A 20,538-nucleotide genomic window follows, 5' to 3' on the forward strand; every position below is an offset into this window, starting at 1 on the left:
ACTCAGTGATTTGTTGTGTTGAATTTGCCCCAAACATAGCGCTTTGTATTCAGGATATAAAGTTCATTTCTTTGGCACATTTTTTTCAGTTTTATTTTAGCGCCTTATTGCAAACAGGATGCATGTTTTGGAGTATTTTTTATTCTGTACAGGCTTCCTTCTTTTCACTCTGTCATTTAGGTTAGTATTGCGCAGTAACTACAATGTTGTTGATCCATCCTCAGTTCTCACAGTCATTAAACTCTTTAACATAAGATGGCACCGACAGACATGGCAGCTCTGCTTCTAGTTCCTGAGCAACTTCGCAGTATTTTGTTTTTGTGTGTGTTATTTCTTACATTATTATCCCAGTACGTTTTTTTGTGTTATTACATACAGCCGGAAATAACTTTTGGATATCAGAACGACGGTAACAAGCATTACGACGGTAACCAGCATTACGACCAGAAATACAACTTTCCCAAATTGGATCCTTTGTTCGTAACCCCCCAGTGCAATTGAACTTATCCCAGACCCTGCTCCAAGACACCGGAGAAGAGGTAGTCGGAATGGACTTCTAGTCCGACTCAGGAGGCGTTGTCACGTTCGTCATAGTGAGGAGACCAAGGTGCAGCGTGATGTGAATACATACTTCTTTTAATAAAGAAATAACACTGAACAAACTAAACAAAATAACAAAACGAACGTGAACGCTATATACAACGAGTGCAGACATGCAACTTCACATAGACAATAACCCACAAAACCAAAATGGAAATGGCAACCTAAATAGGATCCAATCAGAGACAACGATAAACAGCTGTCTCTGATTGGGAACCAATTCAGGCCACCATAGACCTACATTTACCTAGACAATACCAAAACCCCATAGATATACAAAAACCCCTAGACAAGACAAAAAACACCCATACCACCCTCGTCACACCCTGACCTAACCAAAATAATAAAGAAAACATAGATAACTAAGGTCAGGGCGTGACAGTACCCCCCCAAAGGTGCGGACGGCCGCAAACCTAACCATATATGGGAGGGTCTGGGTGGGCATCTAACCTCGGTGGCGGCTCCGGTTCTGGACGCCGCCCCCCTTCTTTACACTGATTCCGCTCTTGTAGCACAGACCCGTGGATCATCGTCGGAGGCTCTGGACTGAGGATCCTCGCCGCGTGGATTAACGCCGGATGTTCTGGACTGGGGACCGTTGCTGGAGACCCCGGACTGGGGACCTTCACTGGAGGCCCTGGACTGTGGATCGTCGCTGGAGGCCCCGGACTGTGGATCGTCGCTGGAGGCCCCGGACTGTGGATCGTCGCTGGAGGCCCCGGACTGTGGATCGTCGCTGGAGGCCCCGGACTGTGGATCGTCGCTGGAAGCTCCGAACTGGGGATCGTCGCTGGAGGCTCCGCACTGGGGATCGTCGCTGGAGGCTCCGGACTGGGGATCGTCGCTGGAGGCTCCGGACTGGGGATCGTCGCTGGAGGCTCCGGAATGGGGATCGTCGCTGGAGGCTCCGGACTGGGGATCGTCGCTGGAGGCTCCGGACTGAATGGCGATGCTGGAGGCTCCGGACTGAAGGGCGACGCTGGAGGCTCCGGACTGAAGGGCGTCGCTGGAGGCTCCGGACTGAAGGGCGACGCTGAAGGCTCCGTACTGGAGGGCGTCGCTGGAGGCTCCGGACTGGAGAACGTCTCTGGAGGCTCCGGACTGGAGGGCGTCGCTGGAGGCTCCGGACTGAAGGGCGACGCTGGAGGCTCCGGACTGGAGGGCGTCGCTGGAGGCTCCGGACTGGAGGGCGTCGCTGGAGGCTCCGGACTGGAGAACGTCTCTGGAGGCTCCGGACTGGAGGGCGTCGCTGGAGGCTCCGGACTGGAGGGCGTCGCTGGAGGCTCCGGACTGGAGAACGTATCTGGAGGCTCCGGACTGGAGGGCGTCGCTGGAGGCTCCGGACTGGAGGGCATCGCTGGAGGCTCCGGACTGGAGGGCGTCGCTGGAGGCTCCGGTCTGGAGGGCGTCGCTGGAGGCTCCGTACTGGAGGGCGACGCTGAAGGCTCCGTACTGGAGGGCGTCGCTGGAGGCTCCGGACTGGAGAACGTCTCTGGAGGCTTCGGACTGGAGGGCGTCGCTGGAGGCTCCGGACTGGAGAACGTATCTGGAGGCTCCGGACTGGAGGGCGTCGCTGGAGGTTCCGGTCTGGAGGGCGTCGCTTGAGGCTCCGTACTGGAGGGCATCGCTGGAGGCTCCAGACTGGTGAATGTCTCTGGAGGCTCCGGACTGGAGGGCGTTGCTGGAGGCTCCGGACTGACGGCCTTTGTTGGAGGCTTCGTGCCATGACTTCTCACTGGAGGCTTCTTGCCATGGAAGCACCCATACCACCCTCGTCACACCCTGACGAGGGAATCATGTCTCTCTTGGAATCATGTCTCTCTCCGGATATACTGTCCCCATCCATACAGCCAGCTGGTTTTTCCACACATTGTGTGAAAAGGAGTAAAGAACTCTCCGGGAAAAAGAAAGGCAGAGTTGTATGTTTCATGATTAACTACTCATGGTGTGATTGTGGGAACATACACTACCAGTAAAACGTTTTAGAACACCTACTCATTCAAGGATTTTTCTTTATTTTTACTATTTTCTACATTGTAGAATAATAGTGAAGACATCAAAACTATGAAATAACACAAAAGATAGCCCTATTTGGTAAAAAAACAAGTCCATATTATGGCAAGAACAGCTCAAATAAGCAAAGAAAAACGACAGTCCATCATTACTTTAAGACATGAAGGTCAGTCAATATGGAAAATTGTAAGAACTTTGAACATTTCTTCAAGTGCAGTCGCAAAAACAAGCGCTATGATTAAACTGGCTCTCATGAGGACCGCCACAGGAATGGAAGACCCAGAGTTACCTCTGCTGAGCATTAGGATTAAGGCCTGGCACCACAGGTTAAAATAAACATTTTGCATCTACTTATCAATTTTGATATATTTTTTAAATTTTGATCGACTAATATGAGTATTTTCAAAAAGTTAAAATATAAATTTCTAAGAGTTGACATACATAATCTTAGTCAATCGAAAATATGCTTAGAGTTTGGAAACAACTTCCTTTTTGATGATTGGTTTTGAGATCTGTACAAAGCGTTGTGAAAATGTACCACAATTGCACTAAAGCCATTAAAATTCAACTGTAAATCTGGCTGTTTCTGTGAGGGAGTGAGGACACCTTGTGGTCACACGGAGCATGTGTCCAAAATGACACCCTATTCTCTATGTAGTTCACTACTTTTGATCAGGGTCCGTAGGACTCTCAAACTCTCAAACATCCCTATTACAACAGTTCTTAGCCACGTAGTTCCGCTTGTCTCACCATTTCCCCCGCATAGCGAACACGTAAACAATTCAAACAAAAACAACAACAGACTGACAGGTTAATTGTCAGTTACAGCCAGGGATGGGGCTTCTGGGGAGATCAGCATGGTAAAAGTAACCATTATCAGAGCAGTACAAACTCCAGGACATCCTATTAACTCAACCCTACTGTCCCACCCCTCACTCCTCCTACTCATGCCTTTGTACGCTACACCAGTGACAGTGTTACCACTATGCCACTCTACCTCCTGGTAAAAGCGAGACCTAGATAAGCTTTCTCTGCAGGGAACTTGGGGATGATAGTCAAATCTGTCTTGATGGTCTTCATAATGCTCCTCCTCTGCCACCCATGTCACCTTCCTGTTCCCCTCAGACATTAACAGGTTTGGGTTGGTGGTGTTTGGGTCCAGGGTGAGCTGACAGGCATCTGTGAAAATGTTTAATACTCATATATAATAGTGCAGTCAAGTTTGAAAGTAGACTCTTTCAAACTTTCAGACTCTTTCTAACTCTTACGTAATGATTACATCATAACACATGCCTGATTTTACAAGTGGCCAGTCGAGGCATCTGTGTTGTATGTCACTTCATGGGTTTTAGTTCTGAACATGCAACTGATTATGATTAAAGGGACTTACATATTTTCGGCCCTGATTTCAGCCTGCACTCTCCACCATGATCTGCAGGCAAGTTTTCAGAAAGCAAGATCCCCCATTATAGTCAATGGGAGTATGGTGATCTATCAATATTCGTGGATATAAAAAATCATTATGAAGACAATCATGGTACCAATAGGTGCTTCTATTTCACCAGATGTATGTCCTTGAACCGATTACTTTAAAATCACACAGACGATAAGGATAATTTAGTTGCTAATGGAAGCCTGTATTACCCTGGTCGGACTTTAACTTAAGATACTCAGTGAGAGGGGGCAGCACTGAGCTAGCCTGCAACGTAACTTCCTAGATTAGCTCAAACTGCACATGCAATGTCTTAAAAACTCCTCCATATAGCAATATGGTGACACGCTAAAACCCTTCTTGATCTTCAAATGCACTGAGACTTCACATAGGAAACAATGGGGTGATGTCATTGATGGCTTTGTTAATGTTTTTTAGCTCAGCTCAGCTATCCCCATTGAGACCGTGTCTGTGCCTCGATCTAGGTTGGGCAAAACTAAACATGGCGGTGTTCGCTTTAGCAATCTCACTGGAATAAAGACCTCCTCCATTCCTGCCATTATTGAAAGAGATTGTGATATCTCACATCTCAAAATAGGGCTACTTAATGTTAGATCCCTCACTTCCAAGGCAGTTACAGTCAATGAACTAATCACTGATCATAATCTTGATGTGATTGGCCTGACTGAAACATGGCTTAAACCTGATTAATTTACTTTGTTAAATGAGGCCTCACCTCCTGGTTACACTAGTGACCATATCCCCCGCGCATCCCGCAAAAGTGGAGGTGTTGCTAACATTTACGATAGCAAATTTCAATTTACAAAAAAAAATTATGTTTTCGTCTTTTGAGCTTCTAGTCATGAAATCTATGCAGCCTACTCAATCACTTTTTATAGCTACTGTTTACAGGCCTCCTGGGCCATGTACAGCGTTCCTCACTGAGTTCCCTGAATTCCTATCGGACCTTGTACTCATGGCAGATAATATTCAAATTTTTGTTGACTTTAATATTCACATGGAAAAGTCCACAGACCCACTCCAAAAGGCTTTCAGAGCCATCATCGACTCCGTGGGTTTTGTCCAACATGTCTCCGGACCTACTCACTGCCACAGTCATACTCTGGACCTAGTTTTGTCCCGTGGAATAAATGTTGTGGATCTTAATGTTTTCCTCATAATCCTGGAATATCAGACCACCATTTTATTACGTTTGCAATCGCAACACATAATCTGCTCAGACCCCAATGAAGGATTATCTAAAGCCATGCTATAAATTCTCAGACAACCCAAAGAATCCTTGATGCCCTTCCAAACTCCCTCCACCTACCCAAGGACGTCAGAGTACAAAAATCAGTTGACCACCAAACTGAGGAACTCAATTTAACCTTGCGCAATACCCTAGATGTAGTCTCACCCCTAAAAACAAAAAACATTTTTCATAAGAAACTAGCTCCCTGGTATACAGAAAATACCCGAGCTCTGAAGCAAGCTTCCAGAAAATTGGAACGGAAATGGCACTACACCATACTGGAAGTCTTCCGACTAGCATGGAAAGACAGTACCGTGCAGTATCGAAGAGCCCTCACTGCTGCTCGATCATCCTATTTTTCCAACTTAATTGAGGAAAATAAGAACAAGTCAAAATTTATTTTTGATACTGTCGCAAAGCTAACTCAAAGCAGCATTCCCCTAGAGAGGATGGCTTTCACTTCAGCAGTGATAAATTCATTAACTTCTTTGAGGAAAAGATCATGATCATTAGAAAGCAAATTAGACTCCTCTTTAAATCTGCATATTCCTCCAAAGCTCAGTTGTCCTGAGCTTCTGTACAACTCTGCCAGGACCTAGGATCAAGGGAGATACTCAAGTTTTTAAAAAACCTCTTAGTGCACGGATCCCATTAACGGAATCAAAATCGACAACATCCGGTGAAACTGGAGCGTGCCAAATTCAAATTACAAAATTGTAATATTAAAACATTCATGAACATATAAGGGTCCTACATCATTTAAAAACTTAACTTCTTGTTAATCCAACCGTGTTGTCAGATTTCAAAAAGGCTTTACGGCGAAAGCATACCATGTGATTATCTAAGGACAGCGCCCCGCATACAAAAGCATTAAAAACATTTCCCAAAAGCATTAAAAACAAATCAGCAGAAGCATCACAAAAGTCAGAAATAGCGATAAAATAAATCACTTACCTTTGAAGATCTTCCTCTGTTTGCAATCCCAAGGGTCCCAGCTACACAACAAATGGTTGTTTTGTTCGATAAAGTCCTCCTTTATATCCCAAAATAGTCCGTTTAGTTGCCGTTTGATTCAGTAATCCACCCGTTCCACATGCATACAAAGGAATCCCAAAAGTTACCAATAAACAAGTCAAACAATGTTTCTAATCAATCCTCAGGTACCCTAATATGTAAATAAACAATTACATTTAAGACGGAATCTAGTATGTTCAATACCGGAGATTAATAACGAGATGCGCGCCCTCATCCACGTGCGCCACAAGACTACAGTCAAAATGAGAGCCACCTTGAAAAACTACCACTACTAATTCATTTTTCAAAAAACAAGCCTGAAACCCTTTCTAAAGACTGTTGACATCTAGTGGAAGCCATAGGAACTGCAATCTGGGAGCTATTTATTTGTATATCCCATAGACAAGTGTTGAAATGGACAGCGACCTCAAAAAAATAAATTCTGGATGGATTTTCCTCGGGTTTTCACCTGCAATATCAGTTCTGTTATACTCACAGACATTATTTTAACAGTTTTAGAAACTTCAGAGTGTTTTCTATCCAATGCTACCTATTATATGCATATCCATATCCTTCTGGGCCTGAGTAAAAGGCAGTTACCTTTGGGCACGTCATTTATCCGAACTTCCGAACACTGCCCCCTCTTGACACATTGGTGAAAATAATCATGGCCTCTAAACCTTCAAGCTGCATACTGGACCCTATTCCAACTCATCTACTGAAAGAGCTGCTTCCTGTGCTTGGCTCTCCTATGTTGAACATAATAAACAGTTCCCTATCCACCAGATGTGTACCAAACTCACTAAAAGTGGCAGTAATAAAGCCTCTCTTGAAAAAGCCAAACCTTGACCCAGAAAATATAAAAAACTATCAGCCTATATCGAATCTCCCATTCCTCTCACGCTTCAGTCTGGTTTTAGACCCCATCATAGCACTGAGACTGCACTTGTGAAGGTGGTAAATGACCTTTTAATGGCGTCAGACCAAGGCTCTGCATCTGTCCTCGTGCTCCTATACCTTAGTGCTGCTTTTGATACCATCGATCAACACATTATTTTGGAGAGATTGGAAACCCAAATTGGTCTACACGGAAAAGTTCTGGCCTGGTTTAGATCTTATCTGTCGGAAAGATATCAGTTTGTCTCTGTGGATGGTTTGTCCTCTGACAAATCAACTGTACATTTCGGTGTTCCTCAAGGCTCCGTTTTAGGACCACTATTGTTTTCACTATATATTTTACCTCTTGGTGATGTCATTCGGAAACATAATGTTAACTTTCACTGCTATGCGAACGACACACAGTTGTACATTTCGATGAAACATGGTGAAGCCCCAAAATTGCCCTACCTGAAAGCCTGTGTTTCAGTCATAAGGAAGTGGATGGTGGCAAATGTTTTACTTTTAAACTCGGACAAAATAGAGATGCTAGTTCTAGGTCCCAAGAAACAAAGAGATCTTCTGTTGAATCTGACAATTAATCTTGATGGTTCTACAGTCGTCTCAAATAAAACTATGAAGGACCTCGGCGTTACTCTGGACCCTGATCTCTCTTTTGATGAACATATCAAGACTGTTTCAAGGACAGCTTTTTCCCCATCTACGTAACATTGTCAAAATCTGAAACTTTCTGTCCAAAAATGATGCAGAAAAATTTATCTATGCTTTTTTCACTTCTAGGTTAGACTACAGCAATGCTCTACTTTCCAGCTACCCGGATAAAGCACTAAATAAACTTCAGTTAGTACTAAAAACGGCTGCTAGAATCTTGACAAGAACCCAAAAATTTGAACATATTACACCAGTGCTAGCCTCTCTACCCTGGCTTCCTGTTAAGGCAAGGGCTGATTTTAAGGTTTTATTGCTAACCTACAAAGCACTACATGGGCTTGCTCCTACCTATCTTTCCGATTTGGTCCTGCCGTACATACCTACACGTACGCTACGGTCACAAGAAGCAGGCCTCCTTATTGTCCCTAGAATTTCTAAGCAAGCAGCTGGAGGCAGGGCTTTCTCCCATAGTGCTCCATTTTTATGGAATGGTCTGCCTATCCATGTGAGAGATTTCAATCTTTAAGTCTTTATTGAAGACTCATCTCTTCAGTAGGTCCTATGATTGAGTGTAGTCTGGCCCAGGAGTGTGAAGGTAAACGGAAAGGCACTGGAGCAACGAACCGCCCTTGCTGTCTCTGCCTGGCCGGTTCCCCTCTCTCCACTGGGATTCTCTGCCTCTAACCTTATTAGACTCAGCCTCTAACCTTACTTGACTCAGCCCCCATAACTTTATGGGGGCTGAGTCACTGGCTTGCTCGTGCTCTTCCATGCCATCCCTTGGAGGGGTGCGTCACTTAAGTGGGTTGAGTCATTGACGTGATCTTCCTGTCTGGGTTGGCGCCCCCCCTTGGGTTGTGCCGTAGGGGAGATCTTCATGGGCTATACTCTGCCTTGTCTCAGGATGGTAAGTTGGTGGTTGGAGATATCCAGTGGGGACTGTGCTTTGGCAAACTGGGTGGGGTTATATCCTGCGTGTTTGGCCCTGTCCGGGGGTATCGTCGAACAGGGCCACAGTGTCTCCCGACCCCTCCTATCTCAGCCTCCAGTACTTATGCTGCAATAGTTTGTGTCGGGGGGCTAGGGTCAGTCTGTTATATTTGGAGTATTTCTCCTGTCTTATCCGGTGTCCTGTGTGAATTTAAGTATGACCTCTCTAATTCTCTCTCTCTTTTTTTCATTCTTTCTTTCTCTCTTTCTTCCTTTTTCTCTCTTGGAGGACCTGAGCCCTAGGACCATGCCTCAGGACTACCTGGCCTGATGACTCCTTGCTGTCCCCAGTCCACCTGGTCGTGCTGCTGCTCCAGTTTCAACTCTTCTGCCTGCGGCTATGCAACCCTGACCTGTTCACCGGACGTGCTACCTGTCCCAGACCTGCTGTTTTCAACTCCCTAGAGACTGCAGGAGCTTTGGAGATACTCTGAATGATCGGCTATGAAAAGCCAACTGACATTTACTACCTCAGTGATTATTATCATTTGACCCTGCTGGGCATCTATGAACATTTGAACATCTTGACCATGTTCTGTTATAATCTCCACCCGGCACAGCCAGAAGAGGACTGGCCACCCCTCATAGCCTGGTTCCTCTTTAGGTTTCTGGCCTTTCTGGCCTTTCTAGGGAGTTTTTCCTAGCCACCGTGCTTCTACACCTGCATTGCTTGCTGTTTGGAGTTTTAGGCTGGGTTTCTGTACAGCACTGATGTAAGAAGGGCTTTATAAATAAATTAGATTTTACAGCCTATGATTTACATCTATATGACATCACAAGACATCTGTATTCTTATTACTTACGTCACCTTCTTCCGTTCATATTTGGGATTCATCATAGCAGCTGAAAGCAGTCCCTCTGCAGAGTCTCCTGGGTTACTGCAACAAAGCTCATCAAAATTGCTAAAAGGTCAAAATTACAGTTCTGATAAAGGTAACAGCTGCACAATGGCGTACGATACTCAACTCTTCTTGAATTAAAAAAAAAAACATCAAATATTTACTTTAATATTGCACATAAACGATCGTTAATAAGAGACAGAAAATCAATGGAATCCAGACATTGTGGTGGGAATTCAGGTATTCAATAGAATGTCAAACATCACAGAATGTCAAATATATTCTTAGAAATTATGCCGACCTTTTTAAACCACGTATGTGTAACGATTCTCGTCTGGTGAAGGAGAAGAGGACCAAAATGCTGCGTGGTAAGTGTTCGTCATAATTTAATTGAAACTGAACAGTACACAAAAAAAACAACGAGGAGAAAACAAAACAGTTCTGCAAGGTGAACAGACATTAAAACAGAAGATAAACACCCACAACCAAAATGGGGAAAACAGGCTACCTAAGTATGATTCTCAATCAGAGACAATGATCGACAGCTGCCTCTGATTGAGAACCATACCAGGCCAAACACAGAAATACAATAACATAGAAAAAAGAACATAGACTACTAACCCCAACTCACGCCCTGACCAACCTAACACAAATACATAAAAAAGGAACTAAGGTCAGAACGTGACAGTATGGCTCTTTTATATGTTTTGTTATTATATTGGTTGAATGATAACATTTGGAAATAACAAGTAATCGTCATATACACTACCGTTCAAAAGTTTGGGGTCATGAGAAATGTCCTTGTTTTTGAAAGAAAAGCTATTTTGTTGTCCATTAAAATAACATCAAATTGATCAGAAATACAGTGTAGACATTGTTATTGTTGTAAATGACTATTGTAGCTGGAAACGGCAGATTCTTTATGGATTATCTACATATGCGTACAGAGGCCCATTATCAGCAACCATCACTCCTGTGTTCCAATGGCATGTTGTGTTAGCTAATCCAAGTTTATCATTTTAAAAGGCTAATTGATCATTAGAAACCCCTTTCGCAATTATGTTAGCACAGCTGAAAACTGTTGTTTTGATTAAAGAAGCAATAAAACTGGCCTTCTTTAGACTAGTTGAGTATCTGGAGCATCAGCATTTGTGGATTCAATTACAGGCTCAAAATGGCCAGAAAGAAAATGGCTTTCATCTGAAACTCGTCAGTCTATTCTTGTTCTGAGAAATGAAGGCTATTCCATGCAAGAAATTGCCAAGAAACTGAAGATCTCGTACAACACTGTGTATTACTCCCTTCACAGAACAGCGCAAACTGGCTCTAAACAGAATAGAAAGAGGAGTGGGAGGCCCCGGAGCACAACTGAGCAAGAGGACAAGTACATTAGAGTGTCTAGTTTGAGAAACAGACGCCTCACAAGTCCTCAACTGGCAGGTTCATTAAATAGTACCTGCAAAACACCAGTCTCAACGTTAACACTCAACACTTATTTTAAAATATTTGTCAACATATAACATCACATTAATGTGTGGGACGTTCACTGTATGACAAGGAACAATAGCAGGACTATTTCACTCCAGCAGCTGGCATATTCTCTCCATTCACAATTCACCTGTGGGAACATGGCGGCACAACACCCACCAACAGAAAGACTTGGCCACCTTTAGCCGAGAAATTGTTTGTGAGAAAATTACTTCTTCCCTCAACTTGCAATTAAAACCGATAAATGAATATCTTGCAATGGTCACTTCTAACGTTTGGAAACAGCGGCCAATATGACAGAGGGGCGACTCCATGACCTGGAAACAGCACGGACTAAGCTAGAAGGGGAAATCAATCTCCTAAAAAATAAAAAAGATATGCTGGTCAGAGAACTTGAAACTGGTGTGGAAACGGTCAACCCAACTTCCTTCATGAGCAATCTTTTCTATGAACTATTTGGGCAGGAGAAGCTGTGTCCCATGTCACTGATAAACATTGCGCACCGCACAGGTCCTCTCCGCAACGGATCTCGGTGTATGATCGTACGAATACACAGTTTTGAAGTCAAACAGCAAATTGTTTGCCTCGCAGCAGAATCGGGGGCTCTGACTTATGTGAAGAAGAGGATCAGCATCTACCCAGATCGGAGAACCGAACTGCTGAAACAGAGGACGATCTACAAAGAGATGAGATCCACCAAACAATCGACCAGTCGACTAAAATGTGGTCAGCCCTACTTCATCTCATTATATGCAGTTTATATTTTACTATATCTAGACAACGTATTGGCCCCAATGGTCCAAATGTGGAATCTGTACCCATTGACCATAATCGATAAATTCAGCTTCATCTGAGGTTATTAAATTAATCTAACCTTTTCCCATTTTAAATATTTGGGAGTAGATATATTTCCTTCCTTCCATTGCCAGAAACTTTAAGAGAATGCTCAAATCAATTCAATCTGACATGAGTAGATGGAATAATATCCCAGTTGCTTTAACTGGCAGAATATCTATTGTCAAAATTAATATATGTGACCTGTTTCAAGAAAATAAGAGTATGTTGCACGTCATTACATCATTGAGAGGCATTTGAATGTTTTTGTATTTTAATCAAAATATGTTTTTTGCCTTCTGGAACATGTGCACTTTCATGTGCATTAATAACAAATGTGTATGTCATTTGTAAATACGAATAAAATTGTTAAATACCGAGCCTGGTTGTGTTAGCCACAGAAAAATACAGGAACCTTCCCGCTAGCCATGATTGGCTGAAATAATGGATGGGCTGGACATGCCGAGAGATGAGTTTGGATTGGTCTGCCATGTAGCTCCACTATGCAAGTAACAATTTCATTGTACCGTTTACACCTTCTGTATCCTGTGCATGTGACAAATAACAACATGACCTGCACCAAAGTCAGATTAGGATATAGGCCAAGTTCATTTTTACTACTACTTTTTGCTACTACTTTCAACACTTTTAGTCTTGAAATCTTTGGTTGTTTACTATACTATGAATCCTTAAAGACATGGTTGGGGTTAAGGCTTAAGAGGTTGTGAACGATGCTGAATGAGTGTAGAAAAAGACGACTTCTCCAGTAGTTGTACCAAAACATTCACAGGCCATTTTATGAAAAGTGTGTTTTTTGAAAGTTGATCAACTTTCAAAGCAGAATTATTTCCTCATAATTCCTCAACTGCAGTGTATGATATACCATTTTCTAGCTTGGAGTCTCTACTTTTATTCAACATAAAAAACTAAATGTTAAGTTTTGCTACAGTACATAGGACTGAATCCTGGTGGTGGGTCACATATTGTCACGTTCTGACCATAGTTCTTGTGTGTTGTGCTTGTTTTAGTGTTGGTCAGGACGTGAGCTGGGTGGGCATTCTATGTTGTGTGTCTAGTTTTTCTGTTTCTATGTTTGGCCTAATATGGTTCTCAATCAGAGGCAGATGTTTTGTGTTGTCTCTGATTGGGAATCATATATAGGTGGCTTGTTTTGTGTGTGGTTGTTTCCTGTCTCTGTGTTTTCTCTGCACTAGATAGGGCTGTTTCGGTTTGCCACGTTTGTTATTTGTAAGTGTTCACAGTTTCTTCTTGTTTATTAAAAACATGTTGAACACGAGCTACGCTGCATCTTGGTCCGATCCCTGCTACACCTCCTCTTCAGACAAAGAGGAGGAAGGCTGCCGTTACACATATATGTTTGCTGCTCTAATTATATTGGTAACTACATATTCATTTCTGTAGTTCAATGCTTCCCATGGCTCCCCATTCTGGCTACTGGGATAAAATTCATAGTGCGGTTTATATGGCAAGGTAAACAATCCCGGATAAAATTAACACGTTCGCAAAGAGAGAAAGACGTGGGAGAAAATGTTAATTGTATTTCCAGGCACTAGCATTTTGCCACATCCTAAAATGGTTTAGACATGATTCTTCTGCCCCTGGCTGAGTAAAGAGAGAAATATGGTGTCTCCTATTGCCCTAGAAGAGGTAGTCTTCACTGATATATCATTTAAACAATGTAAACTACGCTCTGATCCTATTATTCGTCACAAAATGTATATTTGGCTCAAATTGAAAAACAATGTAACCAGAATCAAAATGGCATGCCCATACTCCAATATTTCACAATAAGGCCTTTGAGGGAGGCCTTTTTCACTCCGCTCAATGGTCCAAATGTGGAATCTGTACCCTTACTGATAACATGGACAGTAATGGTTTTAAAGATACATACACATTACCAAGCAACTCTTTTTTTCTATATTTACAACTTAGGTCAGCTATGCAGGTTTTTAGACATTTTTGCAAATTTATGAAAACACTTTTACTTTACATAAGTATTTAGACCCTTTGCTATGAGACTCGAAATTGAGCTCAGGTGCATCCTGTTTCCATTGATCATCATTGAGGTGTTTCTACATCTTGATTGGAGTCCACCTGTGGTAAATTCAATTGATTGGACATGATTTGGAAAGACACACACCTGTCTATGTAAGGTCCCACAGTTGACAGTGCATCTCAGATCAAAAACCAAGGCATGAGGTCGAAGGAATTGTCCATAGAGTTCCGAAACAGGATTGTGTCAAGACACAGATCTGGGGAAGGGTACCAAAACATTTCTGCAGCATTGAAGGTCCCCAAGAACACAGTGGCCTCCATCATTCTTAAATGGAAGAAGTTTGGAACTACCAAGACTCTTCCTAGAGCTGATCACCAGGAAACTGAGCAATCGGGGGAGAAGGGCCTTGGTGAGGGAGGTGACCAAGAACCCAATGGTCACTATGACAGAGTTCCTCTGTGGAGATGGGAGAAACTTCCAGAAGGACAACCATCTCTGCAACACTCTACCAATCAGGCCTTTGTGGTAGAGTGGCCACTCCTCAGTAAAAGCCACTCCTCAGAAGCCACTCCTCAGTAAAAGGCACATGAAATTCCGCTTGGAGTTTGCCAAAAGGCACCTAAAGACTCCCAGACCATGATAAACCAGATCCTCTGGTCTGATGAAACCAAGATTGAACACTTTTGCCTGAATGTCAAGCGTCATGTCTGGAGGAAACCTGGCACCATCCCTACGGTGAAGCATGGTGGTGGCAGCATCATGCTGTGGGGATGTTTTTCAGCGGCAGGGACTGGGAGACTAGAGCACGCAAGACTTCAGATCGGGTTGAAGGTTCACCTTCCATCAGGACAACGACCCGTGGTAGTGGTGGAGTAGGGGCCTGAGGGCACACAGTGTGTTGTGAAATCTGTGAATGTATTGTAAAGTTTTTAAAATTGTATAAACTGCCTTAAGTTTGCTGAACCCCAGGAAGAGTAGCTGCTGCTTTGGGAGCAGCTAATGGGGATCCATAATAAATACAAATCTCAATCATGTTTTACATATTAATCACCTCTATAAAATACAGGCACACGCTATAGGACGCCAACTAGGGCTGAAGCTCATGTGAAATATGAATATACTAATGAATAAAACCGAGGAGAGAATAGAGAGAGAGGAGGATCTCTAGAGAGACATGGTGTGTGTGTATGCAGCATCTCAGACTAACCTCATACCATCACCCTCCCATGAGAAAGACCTGACCTTGAACTTGAGTCAGATCACTAGCTCTGTCTCTGACAATAGTCCACCCCAGAGGCCAGCCACACATCCTTAACCTTCACATGCATATTTCCCTGTGGATATGAAGGATTCATGCCTCTGTCTTCAGTATGCTCCTCAGACAAAGCCAGTCTCTCCTGAGAGCTGGGAAAGGGGCACTTTTGCTGTGATATTGATAGGAGGATGGGATATCATTTATAGCAACAATCATACTGAAAATAACTTATTGTCTTACATGATAATTAACATCTTGCTAACAACATTCTGTTTGTTACAAATCAAGCAGCATCACTATTTTTATATATTTTTACCTTTATTTAACTAGGAAAGTCAGTTAAGAACAAATTCTTATTCCGGGCTCCCGAGTGGCGCAGCGGTCTAAGACACTGCATCTCAGTGCTAGAGGTATCACTACAGACCCTGGTTTGATTCCAGGCTGTATCACAACTGTCCGTGATTGGGAGTCCCATAGGGCGGCGCACAACTGGCCCAGCGTTGTTACGGTTTGGCCGGGGTAGGATGTTATTTTACAGGCAACAGAGTGTGAATGCCATAAGACAAGGATGGGCCAGGGAAGAGGTGATCATGACCAGAATACGGGAATGATCACCTTTTTGGTGGCCCCACTGGCTCAGACTGCAAAACCTGGACAGATTTCATAAACATGGTGCATGGCCAGAGAGGAAGTCATCCATGTAGCACCACCTATCCTTAGCGCAGCACTTGTGAATGACAAATGACGGCCATTGAATGTCATGGTCCTCTCTGAATTCTAAGGCGGCCCCTATGCTCTCCTGTGATTTCATTATTTTGAACAATGCTCTATTGGCTTCTGATCTGACAATGTGCAAAACCGTCTGTGTTGTGCGCATGCGTGTGAGCGTGTTTGAATTGCACAGTTTATAGGGGGTAGTATTTAGCTGTGGGTAAGCAGTATGATTTTCACAGTCACAGTGTTCAAAGTCATCCAAGTTCGGTAGATGAATACATAAACCTTTTTCAAAGGATTTTTACCAGCTAGCTCTCAGAGCACAACATATTCTGTCTGCATACAAATTAATGTGAGCGAGTCTGTGGCTCCAAATTGCACTAATAAAAAAAGGCAATAGAATCTCTCATTTACACCAACCAATTGTCAAAAAGCTTTGAGAAACGTTCACTAAAACATAACAAGGCCTTGAAGGTGACACTAACCGGATCAACTGTTTGGAAAGGGATGTGCTAATGTATTATTTGGTTAATTTATTTAGGACCTATTCATTGTTCTTGAATCACTTACAATATATACTGTTTACACACTTGATCAATGACACTATTTTACATAACTTAACACAGATCTCTATAATGCTGACTATTTGAAGCTGCGACTTAGACACACCAGTTTTCTACCAGGATAATAAAACCCCTGCCTCTCTCCCTGCTACTTTCCGATAGCAGCACTCTGGCAATGCAAATCATCAAAGTCTAGACTCGCGCCTCCAAAGTGTCAGGCAGAGCAAACACTATAAAACTGTATCAGACAGGGATCCACACCAAGGGAGGCTATGAAAAATGTCCTACTCCATTGACATGAATTTCAGTGATTCTATCGAGGCAGCGAGTCTCTGAATAGACTTAAATGATGCCGTCTGACCTTTCCAGCGGATGTAAATTCCCTCCAAAAGCGAAGGATCCGAGATTCATTTGGGGGTTGGTAAATGAAGTAGGCTCGCTCAGGGAGGGACACATCAGGCATAAAAATAGATGCTGACGATTCAGCAGGTCCTGTGTGTGAGAGTTACTGCCGGTCTGAGGTATGGGCCAATTGGAAGAGAAAGTACGGGAGACAAAGCTGCAGTAAACATAAAACACAAAAACAAGGGGACCTGCGAGTTTGTGTGTGCTTTGGGAGTTGATAAACATGTAAAGTGCCACAATTAATATGAGCATGAATTCATTCTGCTCCCTGAAGAGAGGTCAGAGAAGAGGTACAACTCCAACAAGCAACTGTTAAACAGTTAATCAGAGCTTAGCCTTCCATTAACAATCTTAATGGAAGTTCACGAAGCCTGCTGCAATTTTGGTCTTGCCAGCGTTTGTAAAATGTCAACAGTCAATGTCAACTGTCATGCTGAAATACAATGAACATTTTCCATGAACAATTTGATTGGGTCATAAAGTAACTACACACACTAAATGCCTATTCATCCATGGATCCATCCAACTTTAATAGTAGATTGGGTGAGGAAGAGGGTAGGGAAAATAGTAGAATGACTGAAATAGCAGTATTGACAAATGGCCTTGCTTTTTAGTACCAGTCTTCTATTACAAAGACAGATTTCAGATGGTTCCTCTTCACTCAACATGATTTACACACCTGTGTTGTAATCTCAGTCACTGTCATGTCTGCAATGACCCACATCAAAGAGAGAGAAAAGGGGTGGACAGATAGAGGAAGTGCGAGGAAGAGCACGAGAGAGAAAGAGACAGAGACAGAGAGACAGAGCGAGGGGAAGAGAGAAAGAGAGAGGGAAGGGAACGAGCGAGCAAGAGAGAGAGAACCAACAAACACTTTTTGTCGCTGGATATAAGGCCAATCCATCCAAAGACCTTTTTTTACCTCTACCAATCCCTTACAGTATAAACTACCATTTGACTTTCAATACTAAAGCTGTATCCTTTCATTATACATCCCTGGCAATGAGCTCCATTTTCATTAAATGGTCAAAAAAAGAGCTGTCTTATAACAGCAGGGACTTAATGAACCTTATTGAAGAGAAATCTGCATTAGCTCCGAAATTACAAAGACTATTCTCAGAGGAGAAAGACTGGCTTGGGTATCCACAACCACACTTAATGATTTATTTTCTATGCAAATTGGTCTTGAGATAATGCTTCTATCTATGACTATGCAGAAAAGTACATTGGGTGTCTTTAGAAAGTTTAGAAAGTGTTATGTTTCTCAACTAAATTTGCTACTCTGTGTATCATGTTTGCCATCCTAGAGAAAAATGGTTAACAAATTAAGGTAATCTACCTGTGCGTCTCAATGAACAGATCATCAAATGTGAGAAAGTAGTCTTAAGGCTTAAAATGTAAAAAGGGGCAACATCGAGCATGTAGTGAAAACACCTGTTAACAACCAGAAAAGCTGTCAGGTAGTTTCAAAAACCCGACCTTAGGCAACAGAAGTGACTAGAGTCTGGTTTCAATTGCAGACTTTTTTGGCAACTTCGATAAGGGGAAGAAAAAAAATGATGGGGTGAGTCCTCCTTAGACAGACAACTCTCCGAACAAATCACAAGGCCAGAATGTCATGATTCAAAACCAAAGTTTGCAGGCAAAACCTTTTACAGTGCTTTCAGTGAAGGAAGTTGATGCAAACTAGCCACTTGTGAAATGCACTCATTAAAAATAACCTCTGATCTCCATCTTGCTAGCTACTATTTTGTATTTTATTCACGCAGATAAGGTAGTGAGCTAGTTCTTCTATGCCAAACTGACGTTCTATTACATACAAATGTGTTAAGCGGAAACATTTGAAAATGATGGGAGGCAACCCGGATGTCTTGGGAGACTAAGGTGTCAGGTAACGCCACAGAGGAAAGTAGCATATCCCTCCAGCAGAGGGCAAACTCACTCTAGCCACTGGCATTATTGGCACCGATGCCATACCATTGATGCAAACCCATTTTAATATCCATTGTCACCACGTCACTTTGACTCATACTGTTGGTTGTATTGATGCATAAGTTAATGAATTGAAATCATGAATGAACAGACACAGAACAGAAAGATTGCCATCATTATTGCCAGTGTAAGTGATTGATCAATCACAATACACATTTTCCAGACCAAGGTAATGACCAACATAAAGATAGCAGTTGAAGTGATACTACTTTTCACAGTATTACTTCTTTCATTAGTTAAACTGACAAGGTTGCATGCATGCATGCTTCTGTAATAGCACTCTGTCAAAACAATCTCAAGACGTTTGTTGGAAGGTAATGCCCTCTAGAGGTAGTAACAAAAACTATTGTAGGTTGAATATTATTTTGCACATTGCACCTTGTACTGTGTAGAGACTGGGGACATTTGTCCAGACTGGAGAACATCTCACAATCTCTATTAGTGCTTTATTGATCTTTCTCCCCGGAAATGAACTGCCCAACAGTTTCCCCAATAACCATAGACAGTAGCATTATCTCTTGTGAAACAAGGCAAATCTTTCACACCTGTTAATCCTTAACTGTTTTAGGCAAGAGGACAGAATGTATGGTCCTCTGGGGATATCTTCAGAAAAGGACCTTAATTAACCCACAGTGTGCACTCGCTCACTACTTCCCACAAATTTCCCACAAACTTCCCACATAATACAAACCTGTATTATGGAAACTGCTATTACCTCTTCAAATCGTTTTAAGTGGTGGGAATATTTTTATGTTTCTCATAGATAGATAAATCTTTTGCCTAAAATTCATGTCCTAATCAATCTAAAATGTATTGTGTAGCTCAATACTTAATGATGATTTGGATATTGGGGATATAATATTTTATTACCTTTATTTAACTAGGCAAGTCAGCTAAAAATAAATTCTTATTTTCAATGATGGCCTAGGAACAGTAATTGCCTTGTTCAAGGGCAGAACTACAGATTTTTACCTTGTCAGCTTAGGGATTCGATCTTGCAACCTTTCAGTTAATAGTCCAACGCTCTAACCACTAGTCTACCTGCCACCCCCAAAGTTAGTAGTCAGGTAAACAAAATCTTGGTCTTACCTTGTCCATATACTGCTTACAGCAGGGGTCGGCAACTAGCGGCCCATGAGCCATAACCGGCCCTCAGGTGATTTGTTTTGGTCCCCCCCAAAGTTTCTAGTATTTTTTTATACTGTTTTTGTTTTTAAAAAAGACTGTGGAATCACCAGGAATTCAGATGTTTTTTTGTTTTTTTTGGAAATCTGTTCGAAAGTATTCCCACGAATGATAATAGATATTTGACTGTGTCTCAATGTAATCAAGGTATAAAATGATTGTTATTTTCAAATACAATCTTTTATTGGGCTAAGTCAATTTGCAGTGTACAAATTATTATATTTATCTTACGGCTCCCGACCATCCGCTCTGACAACGATCGTCAAAGATCGTCCCGCAGCTGAATCTAGTTGCTTACCCTTGGCGTACATGTTAACTTCTTTATGATAGGGGGCAGCATTTTCACTTTTGGATGAATTGCGTGCCCATAGTGAACTGCCTCCTACTCTGTCCCAGA

The 20,538-nt window shown here is 42.6% G+C and overlaps 1 protein-coding gene across 1 annotated transcript; it reads right to left on the reverse strand.

The window, feature by feature from the left end:
- Positions 1–1,089: 1,089 nt before the first annotated feature.
- Positions 1,090–20,099, reverse strand: LOC139560009 (probable GH family 25 lysozyme 3). The gene is made up of 4 exons (XM_071376516.1): positions 20,046–20,099; positions 1,973–2,268; positions 1,568–1,714; positions 1,090–1,309 (listed from the first exon to the last, which is right to left on the reverse strand). Exons 1-4 carry the CDS (start codon positions 20,097–20,099, stop codon positions 1,090–1,092), a joined length of 717 nt encoding a protein of 238 aa, XP_071232617.1.
- Positions 20,100–20,538: the final 439 nt, after the last annotated feature.

The sequence above is a fragment of the Salvelinus alpinus genome, chromosome 30 (genome assembly GCF_045679555.1).
Source record: "Salvelinus alpinus chromosome 30, SLU_Salpinus.1, whole genome shotgun sequence".
In the NCBI taxonomy this organism is placed as follows: domain Eukaryota; kingdom Metazoa; phylum Chordata; class Actinopteri; order Salmoniformes; family Salmonidae; genus Salvelinus; species Salvelinus alpinus.

What these genes read in the sequence shown, in the direction of transcription:
- LOC139560009 (XM_071376516.1), bottom strand. Translation starts at nt 20,099, where the DNA reads ATGGCTCATGGGCCGCTAGTTGCCGACCCCTGCTGTAAGCAGTATATG. An exon ending in GTAAGCAGTATATGGACAAG is followed by an intron (nt 2,269 to 20,045) that starts GTAAGACCAAGA and finishes AACGCCCTCCAG; the next exon opens with TCCGGAGCCTCCAGAGACAT. An exon ending in GCCTCCAGCGACGCCCTCCA is followed by an intron (nt 1,715 to 1,972) that starts GTCCGGAGCCTC and finishes CGGAGCCTCCAG; the next exon opens with CGACGCCCTCCAGTCCGGAG.